Here is a 19344-nt window from a genome sequence, read left to right on the forward strand (position 1 = left end):
CCTTAAAAAAATTTTCTTAAATGTTTGTTTATTCTTGAGGGGGGGAGGGACAGAGAGAGGGACACAGAATCTGAAGCACACTCCAGGCTCTGAGCTGTCAGCACAGAGCTCTAAGCTGGCAGAACTCACCAGCTGAGCTCTGAGATCATCACCTGAAGTCGGAGGCTTAACCGATTGAGCCACTCAGGCGCCCCCGAAAAAAAAAATTCCTAATTTTTAAATAAAGATCCCTGCTGATTATGTTCTCAATGCAACTTGTCTGTCCTCTTCCAAAATGTGAAGGTCATAGAACACCAAGGCTGAGAAACTGTTCCAGAATCAGGGAGACTAAACAGACATGACAACTCAATGCAACTCCTGTATTAGACCCTGGACGTGGGGGAAATAAGGACATCATACAGAAAATTGGAAAAACTTGAATGTGAACTGTGGATTGGTTCACAAACTATCAGTATGTAATGTCTTAATTTTACTCGGCCTGTGATTATGTAAGAAGATGTCCTTGTTAGTAAAAGATGTCTGCAACTTGGTTGCAAATGTTCGGGGGCGGGGGCGGTAAGTATACGAATAAAGTTGAAATGATAAACCAAATGAGACGAAAGTTAACAATTGGTAAAGATAAGTAGAAGGCATATGGGAGTTCTTTACATTACTCTTACAACCTCCGGTATCTTTGAAATTACGTAAACACGAATTTTCCCACCACCACGAGTGCCACGCCTCTTCTGAAAAAAACTAAACCAAACCAAAAAAAAAAAAAAAAAACACCACAGTAAGTGATAGGACCGGATCTCGCGATATCCAAAGGACCCTAAATTATTCTGTCCCTCCTGAAAGCGGCCACCAAAAGTCTTGAGTCACGTGGGGTGGTCCCACGTGATTGGAGGTCCCGGGTCCAACATGGCGGCCTCCATGGGTCGCTGGCTTGTCTTCCTCTTTGCGCTGCTCGGCTTCCTCCGGGAGGCGACCAGCAGCCTCGGCTCGGGGTGAGTACAACTCCCGAGGGTTGAGCCTGGTTCGGGAGTACTCCGCCCCTGAGCCCTCCGAGCTCACGGCAGCCGTGTCCCCACAGGGCCTCCCGCGACGATGACTTGCTGCTGCCCTACTCCCACGCGCGCGCGCGCTTCGCCCGGGACTGCACGAGGGTGCGCGCCGGCAGCCGCGAGCACGAGAGCTGGCCACCTACCCCGGCGACCCCCAGCCCCCGCGGTCTGGCGGTGCGCACATTCGTTTCACACTTCTCGGACCGCGCGGTGGCTGGCCATCTGACGCGGGCAGCGGAGCCCCTGCGTACCTTCTCGGTGCTGGAGCCCGGTGGGTCCGGCGGCTGCGCTTCGAGGCGCCGCGCCACCGTGGAGGAGACGGCGAGGGCGGCTGGCTGCAGCGTCGCCCAGAACGGCGGCTTCTTCCGCATGGACACGGGCGAGTGCCTGGGGAACGTGGTGAGCGACGGGCGCCCGGTGAGCAGCGCCGGGGGGCTGCAGAACGCGCAGTTCGGGATCCGCCGCGACGGGACCCTGGTCACCGGGTGAGAAAACAGGGAGCCTCGTTACTGTCGAAGGCAGAGGAACTGAGATTTGGGTTGTGGCCATGGTGGTGTATTCAGGTCATTTACCAAAGCTGAGCCTCGGCGTCCATTCTGCAGAATGGGAATAGGCACTTTAATTGCAGGGTTCGTCAGTAGGCATCGGGTGGTATTTTGGCCAGAGTGATGGCCTAGGAAATTAAGGGCTATAGGATGAACTTGAGATCTGCTGAGAATGGTTGTTTATATTAGATGAAGTGTTAACTGGGATGGGTAGACTATTTACAAGGGCTGCACTAAGGGCCAGGATGGTTCCTGGGAAACCAGAAAGAGTCAACCAGCCAAGCCGAGGAGGGAAGGGTAGTGGGACCCCTACTAACCGCAGCTGTCCCTGCTGGTGAGTGAATCTCTTGCCTTTTCTGTGTCCAGGTACCTGTCTGAAGAGGAGGTGCTGGACACTAAGAACCCATTTGTGCAACTGCTGAGTGGGGTCGTGTGGCTGATCCGCAATGGAAGTGTCTACATCAACGAGAGCCAGGCGGCCGAGTGTGATGAGACACAGGAGACAGGTTTGGGGTCAGACAGGTTGTGGCACAGCCCTGTTGAGAACCAGGACCACTGAGCTGGAGCAGGAGTCTGTTCTTAAGTCTTTGAGCAAGTACTATTCTAGGTACAGGGAATCCATGGTGATAATGACAAAATAAGGTCTCTGCTCTTGGGGCATACTTAAGAAAGGAAATAGATACTTTTCTATTGAAAGGAAGTGGTAAGTGCTTTCTTTCTATTGAAAGGAAGATGAAAGGAAGTGGTAAGTGCTGAGGAAGAAAAGTAAAGTTGGGTGAAAGGGGACAGGTAGAGGAAAGGAGGTCTGAATCAGAATCCTGATTTCCTGCGCATGAGGCCTGAATGTGTGTTTTAACAAGCCCCCTGGGTGATTCTGATGGGCTCTCCAATTTGAGAAGCACCAAGGTAGTGGAATAATGGGGTGTGAAAGGATGCTATGGCCCTGATGTGGAGATGAGCTGTTTTAGACTGAGCAGTCAGGGCAGGCTTCACTGAGGAGATGCCCTAGATTGGAAATAGCAAACCATGGGAAGAGCTGAGGGGAAGCACAGTCCAGCCAGAGGGAACAGAAGGTACAGAAGCCCTAAAGTAGAAAGTGACTGCAGGGTGGTGAGAAGGGAGCCCCCAGAGATGAGGTGGAACAAGCAGGCCAGGGCCTTGGATTTTTGTGCTGGGGACAGTGGAAGCTATTAGAGGGTTTTCCCCTGGAAGCTGATGTCACTTAATTTTCACCTGAGAAGAGCCCTCTGGCTACTATGTGGAGACTGAGTGGGATGGGGCAGATGGGAGGCAGGAAGCTGTGATCTAAGTGAACTGTTGGAGAGTGGCATTAGACTGGCAGAAACTACAGGCAGAGTCCAGGAGGCTTCCCACAGGGTGAGGTCATCAGCCAGGCTTCTTCTCTTGTAGGTTCTTTTAGCAAATTTGTGAATGTGATGTCAGCCAGGACAGCAGTGGGACATGACCGGAAGGGGCAGCTGGTGTTCTTCCACGCAGATGGGCAGACGGAGCAGCGGGGGTGAGTGCCGGAAACTGGGAATGCCAGGCCTGGGCTGAGTCCGGCTTTGAGGGACTTCAGCCCACCAACAACTGCCACTCTGACTCCCAGCTGTTCCCTGGGGATGTTCATATCCATCTGTCCCCTGCCTTCCCACATGAAAAGAGTCCCTACGTCTGCCCCAGTTCTGAGAACTCCTCATCCTCCACACTCTTCCTCTCCATCCCCCCAACTTAGGCCTCCTCTCTCCTGCGCTCCAGATGGGGTAATAGGAAGTAATTACAAAGTTAGCAGGGAGAAGACCTCTGTTCCAGTCTGAGCTCTGCTGTCCACTAGCTCTGTGGCCACAGACAAGTCGCTCAGCCTCTCTGAGCCAGTTTCTTTCTCTGTGAAGAGAGTGTATTAGTTTATTATTGCTGAGTAACACACAAGCACAAACAGCCCCCATTTGTTAGATCACAGTTCTGTAGGTCAGAAGTCTGGAGGGCTCAACTGGGTTCTGTGTTTGAGGTATCCCATGTACAAAATCAAGCTATTTTCCAGGCAGGGCTCTCATCTGGAGCTTCAGGGAAAGAATCCTCTTCCCAGCTCATTTGGGGGGTTGGAAGAATGCACTTCCTTGTGGTTGTAGGACAGAAGTCTATTTCTTCACTGGTTGTTGGCCAGGGGACCTTCAGCTCCTTCAGGCTGCCCACATTCCTTCCCATGCGTGTACCCTCCCTGTCTTCACGCCAGCAAAGATGTGTCCCATCCCTTTGTCCCCTTTGTATTTCTAAAACCTCTCACTTCACCTTCTGCCACCAGCCAGGGAAAGGTGTGCTTTTAAGACTCTTGTGATCCCATCGGGCCCACCCATAATCCAGGGAAGTGTCCCTACTTGCAGACAGCTGAGCCGTACAAGATAACACAGTCATGGGAGTGATTTCCCATTATATTCACAGCTCCCAGGGATTAAGACAGGCCATTATTGGGGGGAGCCCACTTAGAAATTTGTCTGCCATAGCAAGTGTGATACTGTTCACCATGGAAAGTAAGACCAGTTAAACTGGAAACGCTGGTGGACATGGTCAGCATTAATGCTCTTATGCTGCAGCATTAACCTGTGGGAGATGGCAGAGTTTTTGCTGAAACAGGATGTGGTCAACGCCATCAACCTCGATGGAGGGGGCTCCGCTACCTTCGTGCTCAATGGGACCTTGGCCAGTTACCCATCAGATCACTGGTAAGCATGCCAGAGCCCCCTTCTTGAGGTCTTAAGTTCAGGTCTGTCCCCAGCTGTCTCATTTAGGAAATATTGAGTACCTACTATGTGCCAGGCCCTGAGAATTCAGCAGTGAGCAGGAAGAGCCAAGATCCCTGCTTCTCACTGCTTACAAGAAGAGTGTTGAATCATACATAGTGTATGAGTACTATCCACACCAGTGAAAGGGGGTTGATAGGTCAGGAAAGACCTCTCTGAGCGTAATGGAACTTGAGTTGAGATCTAAAGGTTGGGGAGGTGGCAGGGCTGGGCTGGGAGATCCTTCTGGGCAGAGAGAACAGCATGTGTAAAGGCCCTGGGGTTGGAAGAGATTGTCAGGGTGGGATGAACCTATAAGCGGCTGGAGAAGGGGCAGTGGAGAGAGAGAGGCATCCCCCAGGGGCTACAGTAGGTGGTAGAAGGTTTAGCTGGGGCTCACCAGCACCATGGCCTCTCTTCACACACGATGTCCCCCTGCAGCCAGGACAACATGTGGCGCTGTCCGCGCCGCGTGTCTACTGTGGTGTGTTTGCACGAGCCCCGCTGCCAGCCGCCTGACTGCAGCGGCCATGGGACCTGTGTGGAGGGGCGCTGCCAGTGCACAGGGCACTTCTGGCAGGGCGCTGCCTGCAACAAGCTGGACTGTGGCCCCTCCAACTGCAGCCAGCACGGGCTTTGCACAGAGAGTGAGTGGGGTCTCTGGGGAGGCAGCTGTGACCGGGGCTCCCAGCTCTCACTGCCTTGGCCCTGCCTGACCCCTCACCTGGCCTTCTTGGTCTTGTCTTGGCAGCTGGCTGCCGCTGTGAAGCTGGATGGACGGGGTCCAACTGCAGTGAAGGTAAAAGCCAGCAGGCCAGCTGCCTCCCCAGCCCTGGACACATGGGGAGAGGGCAAGTGTGGCAGCTGCTTTTATCCTGCTCCCTATGTCTTCCTCTCACCTGACTAAATCATTGCATTGATGTCCTGCAGCAGCCACAACAAATTCCACAAACTGCATGGCTGAGAACAACAGAAATTCATTCTCTCACAGTTCAGGAGGCCACAACTGCAAAACTCATGGTGTCTGCAGGGCCGGCACTCCCTCCAAAAGGTCTAGGGGAGGCTCCTTCCTGCCCCTTCCAGCTCCTGGTGTCTCCAGGCATTCTTTGGCTTGCGGCCACGTTACTCCAGTCTCTGCCTCTTCACACGGCCTTCTCCCTGTGTCTGTCCATTTCCTTACGTGGATCCCAGGTCATTGGATTTAGGGCCTACCCTAAATCCAGGATGCTGTCATCTCTTAAAGATTATAACTTACATCTGCAAACACTCCATTTCCAAATAAGGTCATGTTCACAGGTTCTGAGGATTAGGACATATCTTTTGGGGGGCACAGTTCAACCCACTGCAACCATCCACAGTTTGAAATCTTTCAGGGCTTCCTTTTGAGTAAGTGGAAGAAATGAGCTCCTCAGCCTGACCTGCCAGGGTGCTCCAGAGCCTCCTCTACTCACTGACCCAGCTCTGCTCTGCGAACCCCCAGCTTAAGTGCCCTGCCCTCGGGGGCTTGCCCATCCCACCCCCTCCCGGGGTCTGCTGCTGCGCTTGGTCCCATCCCTCCTGCACTTGTCCTCACCTGTACTTCCATATCTGCTTTGCGGCTCACTGGCCACCTGCCCATCTAGACGAGAGTCTCCATGAGTGCATAGCCTCAGGGCCTGCCTGGAAGTAGAATTGTCCGTAACTTTCTGTTGGAAGAATACGTGAGCCTACAGGTCCTGGGTGTGACTGAAATCTGTCTACAGTCTTGGCCCCCAGCCTAGCAAAGGCAGGGCTGGACTTTGAAAAGACTCCCCCCTTCCCCCCTCCAGCCTGCAGCAACGGCTCCTTCGGGGAGGACTGCGCCATGAGGTGCCAGTGTCAGAATGGAGCTGCCTGTGACCCAGTTGGGGGGACATGCACCTGCCCTCCTGGCTTCACTGGACATACCTGTGAGCAGGGTAAGCTAGATGGGCCCCATGCCACCCAGGGGTACCTCCAGGGCCTAGCCTGGGGGCGCCTGGGGGGCACTTGTGCTTCAGCCCAGTTCTGTGCACACCTGGGGTCCATTCTGTCAGTGCAGAGAGAGGCCTTGCCACCGAGGCGTCCTCCACTTGTACCTCCTCTCCGCAGAGTGTCCCCTCGGCTGGCACGGGCCAGGCTGCCAGAGGCGTTGCGAATGTGAGCACCAGTGTCCGTGTGACCCCCAGACCGGCAGCTGTAGCCTGGCCCAGGCGCCAGCCCTTAACAGCATCCTCTCCCAAGGTGCGGCTCCTCCCAGATCCCCGGGGGGCAGGAGGGGACATACCCCTCCCCTCCCAGCCTCTCAGCCTCTACCTGGTGTCTTACAGTGAAGCAGTGTTTCCGGCCATCCGAGGCCACCCTGAGGACAGGAGAACTCTCCCTTCTCACCGGGTAGGAGATTAGGTGGGACTTGGGGGCGGGGATGGAAGAAATCCCCCCTCCCTCCACCTGTGAGGTATGGCCTTTGCTCAGGGACGAGGCAGGGCTAGGAGGTGGCTGCTGGGCACCCAGATGACATTTTTCCACTGTGAACACAGAGGGTGTCACAGCTGATGCTCACAGCCACTGAAGTGGTCCTCAGAAATGGTGAGAAGGACCCCAGTCATCATCCCAGTTGGAGTTGAGTGGGGCAGGGCATGGGGTTCCTTCCCCTGGTGGTGAGACTCATGACCTATTTTCTCAGCTCCTGGTACACAAGTGCCAAGCCTGAGGAATTCACATACTTCCTCAGGCACTTCCGGGTGCTCCTTGTAGTGGGCTTTATGTCTGTTTTCTAGTGAGGTGGATCTCAAACTTGACCTCTGGGAGGGTGCATTAAAAGAGATTGCTGGATTCTATCTCTGGAGTTTCTGCTTCAGTAAGCTGGGGGAGCCTGAGAATCTGCATTCCCGGTGCTATCCCAGGTGATGCTATGCTGCTGGTATGGGGACCCTGCTTTGAGAACTTCCCAAAGGTAGTTCTCACCTCATGGTCCTGGGTGCCAGCCCAGCCCCACCCGCGTTGGAGGTGAGAATCAAGTGTGGGTATGAATGAAAATCTCCTGGCATTGTCCTTTGGGTCAGTCTCATCAGTAATGCAGGTCCCAGGTCCCTCCTGGAGGTCCTGACCTGGTGAGTCTGGGGTGAGGCTCTGAAAGGCCAGAGCCACACCTGAAAAAAACAAAAAACAAAAAACATAGAAATGTGCTTTGAAAATGCACCCAGAGCAGGGACAGGGGCCCTGGGAGCACCCTGGCCTCAGTCTTAAGTTCGGGCTCCGCGGTTGTGAGACTGAGCTCTTCCTCCCCAGTGCAGACATAGAATCCATTGGCAGCTGTTGGGGAAGGAAGGGGAGCCATGGGGGGCTAACGACCATGCCCCCCAGCAATCTGCATGTGTCTCTTTTTGTGTTGAGGGCTTTGGCCACAGATTCACGTGAAGGAATGCAAGGATCATTGGAAGCCCTCGCCAGCTCCACAGGAGGGAGGCAGGGGTGCTGTTCTCCACATTCTGCTTTGAGGTGTCTGGAACGGAGACCAGCCTTTGTGGTCCACATCATCATTAGATCCCCAACTGTATTTGGCCTGCATAATTTTAAAAAATTTAAGATTTATTACAATATCTGAAAATCAGTAACATTGATATTAAAAAATTGTTTTCATGGTTTCTCTTGAAATACCAGGGGATGTGGCAGTGCTGGCCTGCATCCCACACGGTGATTGTCACTGCTGCTCCTGGAGCATGGGTTTGGAATGTGCCCCTGGCCCTACCAGGCCCATTTTGCTCCTGGACAGTCCCCTGGAGGTCCCTGACTTTGTGCCTCCCTTCTGGTGGAGGAGAGGGAGGGAAACCCCTGCAGCACTCCTCAACAACCGCCTGTTCTGGCTTTCTCTTCTGCACCCAGGACCACCTGGCTGGCCCTCACCTTGGCCCTAGTTTTCCTTCTGCTGATCAGCACGGTGGTGAACGTGTCCTTGCTCCTTGGTTCAAGAGCAGAGCGGAGCAGGCATCTGGATGGGGCCTATGTTTACCACCCACTGCAGGAGATGAATGGGGAGCTCCTGGCCGGGGAAAAGGAACAGCAGGGTGATGCCCACAACCCCTTCAAGGACTGAAGCCTCCAGCTTCCCGTCAAAGCCTGCTCTGAAGGCTCATTTTGTTACGGTCTGACTGCCACAAGGGACGTTTCAGGACCGCTGACCATCTGGGTGATCTCAGCCCTGGTGCCAAGCCAAGCTTCTGATAGCACCTGTGCCTCAGCCCCTCATCTGGCCCTGGGCTCTCACCTGGTCACCTGCTGTGACCCATGCAACCCTAGCAATACAGTGCTCCCTGGAGAGAGACTGCTCCTTCCCTGCCTGCCTGTGTCTGCTGCCTGTGAGGGCTGCTCTGCTGCCCAAGAGCCTCCGGCCTCCTGAAGCAGGAGCTGTTAGCGATGGAACTCGCCATGACCGCACCATGTCCAAGTGGCAGGGTCCAGCCAGCCCCCCTGGGCAGGGGTGGACTAAAGAGACGATGGCTACGTCACAGGATCCTTTTCCACAGACCTCATCATGGAATTTGCCAATTAGAATTCTGTTTCCTATCATAGGAAGCTCCTTGGAGGGGACAGGGGATGAAATCATGTTTACAAGCTTTCTATTTTGGCATCCAGCCGCCAAGACAGTTTTTCTACCACTTGAATAAATTGATGTAATTAAAGGATCCCCGGGGTGGCATCTGAATCCTGAATTGTAGACTTCTGGTTGTTCCTAGGTCTTAACATGTAGGGTTACTTCACTTGATTCATGGGTCATAAAAAGGCAGCCCAAAGTACTTCGAGCTCCCTGATCTATTTGTTTAATTCAGGGCTTCTCACTTTATGGTGAGAATTCTGGCCAATTCTGGCCCAGGGTGGGATACGGGAGTCTGAATCTCTGACGAGCGCCCAGGTGAAGACGAGGTCTTGGGTGTCTGGACCACACTTTGAAAGGAAAAGGTTTAGTCCACTGTGATTTAATAGTTACCAGCATTTAAAAATCAAGAGATTAACAACTTAAGATTTCTGATTTCTTTTTATTTTTAATATGTTTATTTAGTTTTGAGAGAGAGAGCATGCAAGCAAGTGAGGGGCAGACAGAGGGAGACACAGAATCCGAAACAGCCTCCAGGCTGTCAGCACATAGCCCAACACAGGGCTGGAACCCACGAACCTCAAGCTCATGACCTGAGTCGAAGTTGGATGCTTAACCGACTGACCCACCCAGGTGTTCCTGGATTCTTTTTAAAAGAGGGCAAGGCAGCAGCCCCTGCTGAAGCCTTTCCAGGGCAACATCTTGCCAGAGCTGAGAATCCACAGTCCCCATCTGGGCCTGCCTTCTCCAGCTCACCACCACCTTAGCGGCCTGTGACCTGCCACCCCTGTGAGTATCTGAGTTTGTAACCTGTGGCCCCAGAGGGTTTCCAGGAAGTGTCTGGCAGCCCCCCGAACCCCTCCCCCCAGATATACATTACACTGTGTTTAGCAGATATTTTGGGGGTGGGGGATGTGCTCTCAGCAGATCCTCAAGTAGACTCATGCACATTAGGAACTGAATATGTCTCCCCAAGAATCCTGTATTGAAGCCCTAACATCTCCCCGCCCCCGCCACCCATGTGATGGTATTAGGAGGTGGCCTTTGGTTTAGTTAGGTTTTGATGAGGTCGTGCGCATGGTCCCCTCGTGACGGGATTGGCGCCCTTACAGGGGAAAGAGAAGAGCACCCTCTCCACACATGCACACGAAGAGGAGGTTGTGTAAACACACAGAAAGCTGGCAGCTGTCTACAAGCCAAGAAGTGGGACCTCACCGAGAATTGAATTTGCCGGCACCCTGCTCTTGGACTTCCAGCCTCCAGAGCTGTGAGAAATAGATGTCTGTTGTGTTCAAGCCGCACAGTGTATGGTATTCGTTATAGCAACTTGAGCAGACTGAGACATGGTATAACTTAGTAGTTACTTCGTGCTGCATCACCAGTCCAAAACTTGGCAGCTTAAAACAACAACCAGTTATTGTTTCTTGTGGAAGAATAATTATTTTTCATGATTCTAGGGCCAGCTAGGGGATTCTCTTGATCAGTGGTTTCAGCTGGGCTCATTGGTTTGTCTGCAGTCAGCTAATGGGCCTACTGGGGGCTGGTCTGGGGTGGCCCCAGCTGATGACATAGTGCCCCCCGGTGCCTCATCCTCCAGGAAGCTGGCTCAGCCTTGGGATCCAGGTGGGGACTGGGATCCTGGAAGAGGATCCTGCAAGGCGTTTTGAAACTTCAGCTCGGAACTGGTGTGACCTCACTTTCACCACATTCTGTCAGTCCCCAGATTCAAGGTGAAAGGAGACAGACTCCACCCCTTAGAGGAGATACCAAGGGACATGAGTCCAGGAGGCTAATCGAGCCCATCCTGCAGTCCATCTACTGTACTGCTGGTTTAGTTTCACTTTAGAAAGGAAGAATTTGGTTCAGAGAAGTGAAGTATCACAGGCCAGTTCCCAGACTCCCAAGTTCCTGCAGGGATGTGTCTGTGGGCCTGTGTGTGTTTCTGTCTCTCCCCCAAAGATGGAGGGATGGACAAGTTGAGAGCCGCTGTGCCAGCCTGTGATACTTCTTCCAAGATGCTACATTTGGGTTCTATGGTGGGAGCCACAGACCAAGTTGTTGGTATTCTTGGGCATAGCTGAACCCACACCTAGTGAACCATCACCCAAAGGCCATGGTACCCCTGACCAGGCTGCTGTAATTTCTCCCTCTTAGCTCAGCCCCTCTTCTGGGTTTGTGACCCAGGTTGGAAGGAAGGGAGGGGTGGCATTCACAGCATGTGCAGGAATTCGAGGGTAGCTGCTTATCCAGGGAAGCAGGCAAATTGAAGGAAGCTTCAAGTTTTAACTCCTCCTTCCAGAAATGTAAACAACCAACTTGACATGTTCCTCCAGGGCCCATGTGTTTCAACTCCACCTGGAAGTCTCATTGTGTGTTTTACCTTCTTTCAGTGCACAGCTGGCCCCTGGGCCACTTGGATGTTTGGCTCCCAGTGTTCGAGGGTAGGAAGTAGTGACAGGATGGAGGACTTCCCAGACACCTTCGCATCACAGTGGCATATTCCTAAGACCGTTCCCAAGCGTGGATGCAGGTCAGAGGGTAGTCCCCAGGAATGTTCTAGGATTGCAGATCCTGTCCCAGACCCACCAAATCAAAATCTTGGGGGCAGAGGGTCTGGGAATCTATTGGGAGCACCTCCAGGGGTTCTGAGGCAACAGGCTGTAGAAACCCTAGTCCGGAAACCTCTGGCCTCTTCAGAGGGCATCTCCATCTGTCCTTGGCTTTGCTGGCAGCTGAGTTGGGAAGGTACAGTACTGTGCATGGGCTTGGTGGATTTCAGGCCAGAGGGAGCTGAAGAGGGTCCGTCGTGGTGAGCCAGAGGGGTCCCTGGCTCAGTGACTAGGATACATTCACCCTCCCTGTTTGTATAGGGGTATCTATCATGCCTGCCCAACATCTAGGCCTGTCCTTTTAGTAAATGCCCTGTCTTGGGCTGGATCCCTCCCAGCAACAGAACCTGAGACAAAGATGTGAGGGGAAGTAGTCTATTTGGGAGGTGACCCCAAGAAGCCCTGATGGGGGACAGGGAAGTGAGGTGGGGAAGGAAAGGCAGTCAGTGCATTAATGAGCAGCCCCCCACTGTGGACAGCCAGGCTTGATTCCCAGAGACTCGGGGGGGCATGCAGAGGGCATCTTGGAGTTGGGCTTCCTGTGGGGTGTTTGTCAGCTGACACTCATCTTGGGTCCGGGGCTCCTTCTGGGGGGGTAACTCTCTGGCACTTCCAGCCTGCCCGACACAGGGGCTGAGGATGCTTCAACCAGAGGTAGCCATCAGAAACTTGCAGCTTCTTACATCCAGATGCCTCCCAGTGGTAATGAGAATGCTCTGGGAAGGTGGGCAGGACACAGAGAGCCATGGCTGTGAGCCTCCCTCTCATTGCCTGTAGAGTACTACCTCTCCCCCATTCTCTATCCTTGTGGTTTGGCAAGTACCATCCCCTCCCTTCAAGTCCCAGATGGCATGAATGGGTCAGAGATAGACATCTATCCCAGTCAACTCATGACAGCCCACCCTGGAACTAATGCTAGAATTTGGGGAAAGGCACTTCTGCTGAGATTGCCCACCTGCCATGGTGTGGGCCACATGGAGAAAGAGAGTGAAGCCAACACGGACAAGAACCGAATCGAGTCCAGAGAGAGGACATCATTTAAGCCCCTGGATCCAGCTATACCTGATGCCAGTATCATTTTGGGGCCAATTACATGGACCAGTAAGGCACTGTTGTGTTTTTTGTTTTTGTTTTTTGTTTTGTTTTGCTTGAGGCAATTTGTGTTAGATTTGGGGGGTCTCTGGCAACCCAAAGAGTCTGACACCCATAATGTACTGTTCCAGGAAAGGCACATTTTGGACTCTGGCATTTGCGGAGCTTAGATGGGACATGGACCAGAGGCAGAAAAGTGTTTGAGGTTCTGATGCCTTCCTCTGGCAGTGGGTAGGGACATGTGTTGACACAAATATACAAGAGCTCTAGTCATCTAGCTTTGGGATTGCTGGTTGGGGATTAACATGGACTAGTTATGGCAAGGATCTCTCCCCATATGCCTCCATGGTAGTGATGGAAGGCCCCTGGGCACAGAATGTGGACCAGATATCTTGGTGGCCTGACTTGGAACCCCCAGAGTCCTGTGTGCTGGGCAAGTTGCCATGGTGACATGTGGCTGCTGGGATGCTCTGTATAAAACTTTAGCATCGGGAAAGACTCCAGAAAAAGGTTCCAATCCTGGGTTCAGTGGGTAGGCTTTCAAGGGCTCTTAGGAGCCCTGAAATGGAAACCATTCAAGTGTGCCCACAGCTTTCATTGTATTTGCAAATGGGATTTTGTCCCAGAAAACTTTGGGCTCCAGGGAATTCTTAAGTCAGAGGTTTCAAGTTATGCTTTTTGGTTACCCACGTTCCTCAGGAATGCCTTGGGGATGAGCACTGAGTGGAGGAGGGGAAAATGGGCTGGGGAGAAGTTTAAAAGCCGCAGGCACCTCTGGTGTCCCTGAGAGTAATCTGGTGCTTTTTCTCCAGCTCTTTCCAGGCCCTGCCCAAACTCCCAACTCTGGTGCCCTGAGACCTGCCTCTATGGAGACCTCAGAGGTCTGCTTTGGACCTGGCCCCTGGCCTCAGAGGAAGAATGGGTCCCAGAGGCAACTTCTGAGCCACAAGGAAGCCCTGGTGTGTTTTGCCCTCTCTGGGTGTCACCCAAACCCCAGGGGGCTTCCTGGGAGGCGATTCAGCCCAGGACAGACGTCAGCAGTGATTCAGGGCTCAGATCTGATCCCAGTTGGCTTGCCCTAGGGACCTCTGTCTTTCTCAACACCCAATGCATGCAGGAGTCAGCTGGCTGGTCCTCTGAGAGCTCTCGCCCATGGAAAGAGAAATCATGGAAAAGTCCCAGAGAATGAATACATTCACTGTACCAAAGCAGGCAAAGGCTGCTTCCTCTCCCTCAACTGGATGTGTTGGCAGGGCTGGGTAACTGAAGCCGGTGTAGACAGGTGGGCCCTGTTCAGTCACACAAAAGAGCCACACCTCCTCTGCTCTCCCAAGTGAGTCTTTGGTCTCCTGCTCCAAAACAAGAGAGCCTTTTCAGAATCCCATGATGTATGTGGCAGCCAGCACCCCAGCTCTGTGTCTCAAGGAAGCTCACAGGAAAGACAGGTGGTGCCCTGGTCAGGGCCCCAAACCCATGCCCAACCTCAGGACTGTGGATGTCTTTGGAAATAATGCTAGTACTTGGGTTAAACCCCAGAGAACAGGGCAGAGTGGCCCAGAAAGATGGACAGCAGGGCCCTCAACTTCACCTGGATAGCTGGCAGGTAGAATCCAGCAACCCATCCTAGAGATTGCAAGTTGGCAGTGCTGAGTGGGCCCAGGGATCTGCATTTCATACCACTGATGAACTGCACATTTATCTGTTTATGCATCCTATGCATATGCATTGGTTTGGATAGTGTCCCCCCAGCATTAATGTCCACGCAGAACCTTAGAAGGTGACTTTCTTTGACAGTAGTCTTTGCAAATATAATCAGTTAAGGATCTCAAGGTGAAATCATACTGGATTTAGAGTGAACCCTAAATCCAGTGACTGGTGTCCTTATAAGAAATGAGACACAGGGAAGAAGACATGTGAAGACAGAGGCAGGGATGGGAACAATACAGCCACAAGCCATTGGGTTCTGGGAGCCCCCAGAAACTCAAAGAGACAGGAAGGATCCTCCCTTAGTGTCAGGAGGGAACACCTGTCAACATCTTGATCTCAGACTTCTGGCCTCCAGAGCTGTGAGGGAATTAATTTCTGCTGTTTTAAGCTACTAAGTTTGTGGCAATTTCTTACAGCAGCCTTAGAAAACTACTGTATATCTGTGCTTTATATATAAAAATGTGATATTATGTGTGCACCCTCCCCCACCGCCAAGAACCGACTTGCAACACTTTGAAGGTGATATCGCCCGTGTTGAAAATGCTTTTGTGTCTTATATACAACAGCGGAGTAATTCTTGAACAAGCCCAGGGAGACCTCTAGGGTTTCAGGAAGTAGACAATTGAGGTATACCCAAATCTAAAACGTTTAATGCTTTTGGTTAGAGCAAATGATCAGGCGAACAAGGAACATCAGGTTTTACTGACTAAAATAGAGTGTGTAGAACAGAATTAAAAATATTCTCATCAAACAATTCGTTTTACAGGAGAAGCAATTCCAGAGTGCAGGGTAGGGGGGAAAAATGTCTCAGAATCCCCTTCTTTGAGCCTGTAGAGAGAACGTTCTCCAGCTAGTTGGGGGAAATAGCACTCCAAATGATGCTCTTCCATTTTAGTGGATTTGCCCAGAAAACGCAAGCAGTTTCTAAATGGGAAATGAGGGAAATAATATCCTGACACCCGCTTTCCTCCGGATGCACATGGTGCTGAGCCTTCTGTCCCGTGAAAAACAGTGACAGGCGGGCATCCTCAGGAAGGAGTCTGGAGTGTTTGGACGAGAAGCCTTAAATCATCAGGATAACCTCTGACACTTACCGTGTGCTTTCTGTGTGCTGGGCACTGGGTTGTGGACTCCACAGCTGGTATTTTTTGTTCCACTACAGCCCAGTGAATGAGGTAGGCATGCCCCCATTTTACAGATGAGGAAACTGAGGCACAGGGGAGTTAAGTCACCTGCTGGAGGTTACACAGCTACTGAAAAGAAGGCTGGGGCTTGAACCTCACCATGTCTAAGTTTTAAGACCCAGGCTTCTAAACACAGTGCATGGGCAGGGTCCTATTGCTAGTGGGTTGTTTCTGTCCTGCTCACCACAGGTTAATGAACAATATAAAGAAGCCAAGCCAAGGAGCTTCTAGCCCTGGGGTCTAGGGAAATGCAGAAGTCAGGAATTCAGCAGCCCTTCCTTAGGCTTTTAATTTCAAGCCTCCCAAAGGTAGGAGAAACCTGTTGATTAATGATGCTCCAGCATGGACCCCAGAGACCTCCAGCAAGTGAGGGGCACTGCAGAAGATGCCACCATGGCCGTCTGCTGCTTCTTTGGCCCAGCTCCCCTTGTCCTGGGGTGACCTGTATCCCACTGCTGCTTCTGGAGGAAATGTCAATCACAGGACCCCTAGCCCCGTGGCTGGTACATCCGTAGGAGCAAGCACTCGACTGGAACAGGGCCAGTCAGAGCCTTCTGTGGGATGAGATGGAAAGAGAACGTCTCTCTCAGCCTTAGAGATTGTGAGCCCTGTGGTTGTAGGCTGGGGCTTCTGGCAGCCACCTTTCCCACCAGGTGGAAGAGAGGATGAGGCCAGTGTGAGAAGAGATACAGAGCCAGGCGGCCTGGGTGAGGTTGAGAGGATGAACGCGTGGGCCTGGGGACACTGGGCTCCTGGATCCAGCAATACCTTCAGCAAGCACATCCTTAGCCATTCCAGTTACAGGACCCAGGGAAAATTCCCTTTGTTGCTTAAGAAGTTTGAGCTGCAGCTTTCCCAAGGGAGAAGGAAGGAGCTCTCAAGGGGAGAAATGAGAGGGTCTGAGTCCCATCCCTTTTGTCAAGGCTGGACTGCTCAGAGCAGATCCAGGTAACAGCTGTCAAGCCACATATAACCCCAAGTCAAGGAAAGGCTTCTCCATCCTTCCCTGGTGCCATTCCTAGACAATTCATGTGTGGGGAATGCCAGGGAAGCCTACTCAAAAATGCTTCTAGGGCACACCTGGGTTTTAGAGGCAAGCTAGAAATTCATCTCAAGACAGGTGAAGATATCACAGATGCTCAGTGATAAATGTCTGGTGACATGGGAGCTATGAGAATGTCTCCAATCTCCCCCTACCTCTCTCCCTCATGTGCACACACACCTGGATGCAGGATGCAGTTTTGGGTGTTGTTCCTATACCTGAGGAGCAAACAGAAGTGGATAACCCTCCCTCCCTGCAGGGAGAAGGATGTCTCTAGAAACTGACTCCTTCCCTCTGCTCCAGGTTTGGGGTTGAGGTTGGTATGCAAGGAAGTCCTTGCTCTTTGCCCTGTCACGCTGAGACTGCATGGAGGCGTGGACCCCATGATTGTAAACCCACCCCTTAGGCAAGGCCCAGTGACTGCAGGTGTTGGCCAGAGATGACCCCCCCCCCCCAGCTATAAGCAAGGCTATGAGAGAAGAGTAACACTGAGTCATTCAGCCCCACATTGGCCCCCCCAGGAGCCCTATCAGTGAGGTCCCTCCTAGGCTGATGTGAGTGAGTGATGTGGACTAGGTTGATAGACGGGTGAGGACTGGGGTGGCCCCCATCCAGGAGACACAGTTGTCTTGCCTTTACATGGCAACAGTGGCCCCATTTTGCCAATAGTCCCAAATGCCTGAGGGAAACTAGACATCCTGATCTCTGTGTGAAATGCCCTAATTTTTCAATCTCTCTATAGGCAAAAACAAAAGCCAGATCAGACTGCAGTCGGCCAGTTGGTAACCTGTGACTTGTTACCTTTTTGGGAGCCCAGGAAAGGAAAGGAGAAGTGTCCTCAAGCCCCGAGCATACCCAAAACTCTCCCATGCAGAACTCAAGGAACGTCTGTCTATCAGTAGCAGGTTCCAGGGGTCGGGTTTGCCATAGGGCAGACACAACAAAGTCACAGCCTCCTCCTCCCCGTAAGGGGAGTCCTGATGCCATGTTGAGGTCCTGGATCCAGCCTTACCTGAAGCAAGAGATCCTGGACTGGCCAATTACATGTGCTCATGACTGGTTACCCTTTTGTGTGGGTCTCTGTGACTCACAACCAAAAAACTCATAATTAAACTGCTCCGAAGAAAGAAAAGAACCTCCAGAGGAGTTTAAAGACAGCTAGAGCCACTTCATCACTGCCTGGGCCTCTCCACCCTCCTCAAGTCAATGGTGGTCAGGTTTCCTTCCTAGCCAAGCTCTGGGAAAATGGATTTCAGATCCAGGGTGGGCTGCTCCCCACAGACAGTGGAGCCTGTAACTCATATAACTGTTCACCATGCATGTCTGGGACACAGGGCATCGCTAGGGAATCAGATGTGAACGCCAATCATTTCTGCCTACCCAGCATTCTTTCCCTCTTCTTGTCGGGTATCCCAGTATTCCTAGAGGCAACCTCCTTATGATTTTCAAACCAGGTGGTTGGCTTCGGGAACAGGCATGTGGTCCAGGTAGGCCAATCACTGAAACCCCATCCCTGTATGGTGATTGGTCCAGATCGTAGACAGAAACCTACTGGCCAGTCTGTGTTCTTTGTTCCCCTGGCAACTGTGATTGGTTCAAGGACTAGTGTGGGACCCAGATGGACTGATTAGACTCAGTTCTGGGAGGTTGGATCGAACTTTGGGGGAGAGAGGTTCTCTTCCACAGCTGAGCTGGGAGGAGAGAGGGAGCCTAATGGTGATGGGGCCCTCTGCGTGGGGAAGGCACCTGAGAAGGAGGCTGCCCCAGGGAAAGAGCCAGAGGTGGAGAGGGGGTGCTGAGCCTGATGACATCCCTGAGCTCCCAGACCAGGCAGGCCCAAAGGTGGCCCAACCATTCCTTGGCTTTTCCTCACATGAAGCCCAAAGGAGATGGTTCTGTCTTGCATCCTGAAGAGTGCATGAGCTGGATCATTGCCATCGGCTCCAGATGCCCCCACTTAGTGTCCAGACCCAGGGCTGAAGCCCACGTGGTCCCAGACCTCACGGACACTTGAAACGTGGGAGGCGAGCAGGCTGCCCCACAGGGCTCAGTCCCAGCTATCTGGAGACCAGGGGGCTGCTGTGGGATTGGCCAGAAGAGGAGGAAGTGGTGGCACTGAGCTGGGAGAAGCCGCTGGTGCAGGATTCCAGGCTGGACATGGAGCCCCTGGGGAGGAAGGGCATTGTGTGCACATTACCTTCTGGGGTGACACGGCCCTGGGGCCCACGCACAGCAGTGGAAAAGCTGGTGATGCTGCAAATGAGGCCCCAGGGTTCTTTCTACCAGGCTGGTAACCACCCCAGGGCAAGTGTAGAGCAAAACTCAGGGCAACAGGGCAAGTGTAGAGCAAAACTCAAGCGGAGTTACGGTGAGAAACGAGGCTCCACCCGTTTTCCAGCCCCACCCCCAACCAACCCCCACACACAGAGCCCAGCCTGCTACACACCATTCAGGGGCTTCCCTGACCTGGGGATCTAGTATAGCCTGGGCAGTTTCTGACCCTATCTCTAGCCTCACCTCACCCCACCCCACCCCTGCAGCCTCCTCTCAGCATCTCCGACACTCGCCTCCCCTGTCTGGGAACCCGTGAAGGTCTCCACCTGCTGCCAGAAGCACTTTCTCTGCCCCCTGCTTCCTCTAGTTAACTTCTACTCCAGACTTCAGAGCAGCACTCTCCAGGAGAACCTTGTGCGATGACAGTTGTGTCCTACAGCTGTGCTGTCCACTGCAGCAGCCATCAGCCTCATGGGGCTA

At 52.8% G+C, this 19344-nt stretch overlaps 2 protein-coding genes across 4 annotated transcripts in view; one reads left to right on the forward strand and one right to left on the reverse strand.

Moving 5' to 3' along the window:
- Window positions 1-876: 876 nt before the first annotated feature.
- NAGPA (N-acetylglucosamine-1-phosphodiester alpha-N-acetylglucosaminidase) lies at window positions 877-9074 on the forward strand. 3 transcript variants are annotated; one of them, XR_007147856.1, is made up of 11 exons: window positions 877-986; window positions 1073-1528; window positions 1955-2094; window positions 2999-3107; window positions 4180-4308; window positions 4807-5012; window positions 5117-5164; window positions 6174-6302; window positions 6425-6606; window positions 6693-6756; window positions 8248-8324. XR_007147856.1 is itself a non-coding variant. In XM_047839116.1 (11 exons), exons 1-11 carry the CDS (start codon window positions 901-903, stop codon window positions 8456-8458), a joined length of 1710 nt encoding a protein of 569 aa, XP_047695072.1. In that variant the 5' UTR covers window positions 877-900; the 3' UTR covers window positions 8459-9074. The 3 variants fall into 3 exon arrangements, 1 of the variants encoding a protein (XP_047695072.1); XM_047839116.1 differs by having other exon boundaries at window positions 6475-6606; window positions 8248-9074; XR_007147857.1 differs by lacking the exon at window positions 8248-8324 and having other exon boundaries at window positions 6420-6606.
- An 8078-nt stretch (window positions 9075-17152) lies between these two features.
- SEC14L5 (SEC14 like lipid binding 5) overlaps window positions 17153-19344 on the reverse strand; it is a 42874-nt gene continuing 40682 nt past the window's right edge. The window contains exon 16 of the mRNA XM_047838806.1: window positions 17153-18756. Within this exon, the coding sequence (XP_047694762.1) occupies window positions 18648-18756 (109 nt within the window). The 3' untranslated portion in view covers window positions 17153-18647. The remainder of the gene's footprint in view (window positions 18757-19344) is intronic.

This window comes from Prionailurus viverrinus, chromosome E3 (genome assembly GCF_022837055.1).
Source record: "Prionailurus viverrinus isolate Anna chromosome E3, UM_Priviv_1.0, whole genome shotgun sequence".
NCBI classification, from domain to species: Eukaryota; Metazoa; Chordata; class Mammalia; order Carnivora; family Felidae; genus Prionailurus; species Prionailurus viverrinus.

Excerpts from the sequence above, each read along its gene's own strand:
- NAGPA (XM_047839116.1), top strand. The coding sequence starts at position 901 with ATGGCGGCCTCCATGGGTCGCTGGCTTGTCTTCCTCTTTGCGCTGCTC. Across the intron at positions 987-1,072 it reads ACCAGCAGCCTCGGCTCGGG|GGCCTCCCGCGACGATGACT; the intron begins GTGAGTACAACT and ends GTGTCCCCACAG. Across the intron at positions 2,095-2,998 it reads TGATGAGACACAGGAGACAG|GTTCTTTTAGCAAATTTGTG; the intron begins GTTTGGGGTCAG and ends CTTCTCTTGTAG.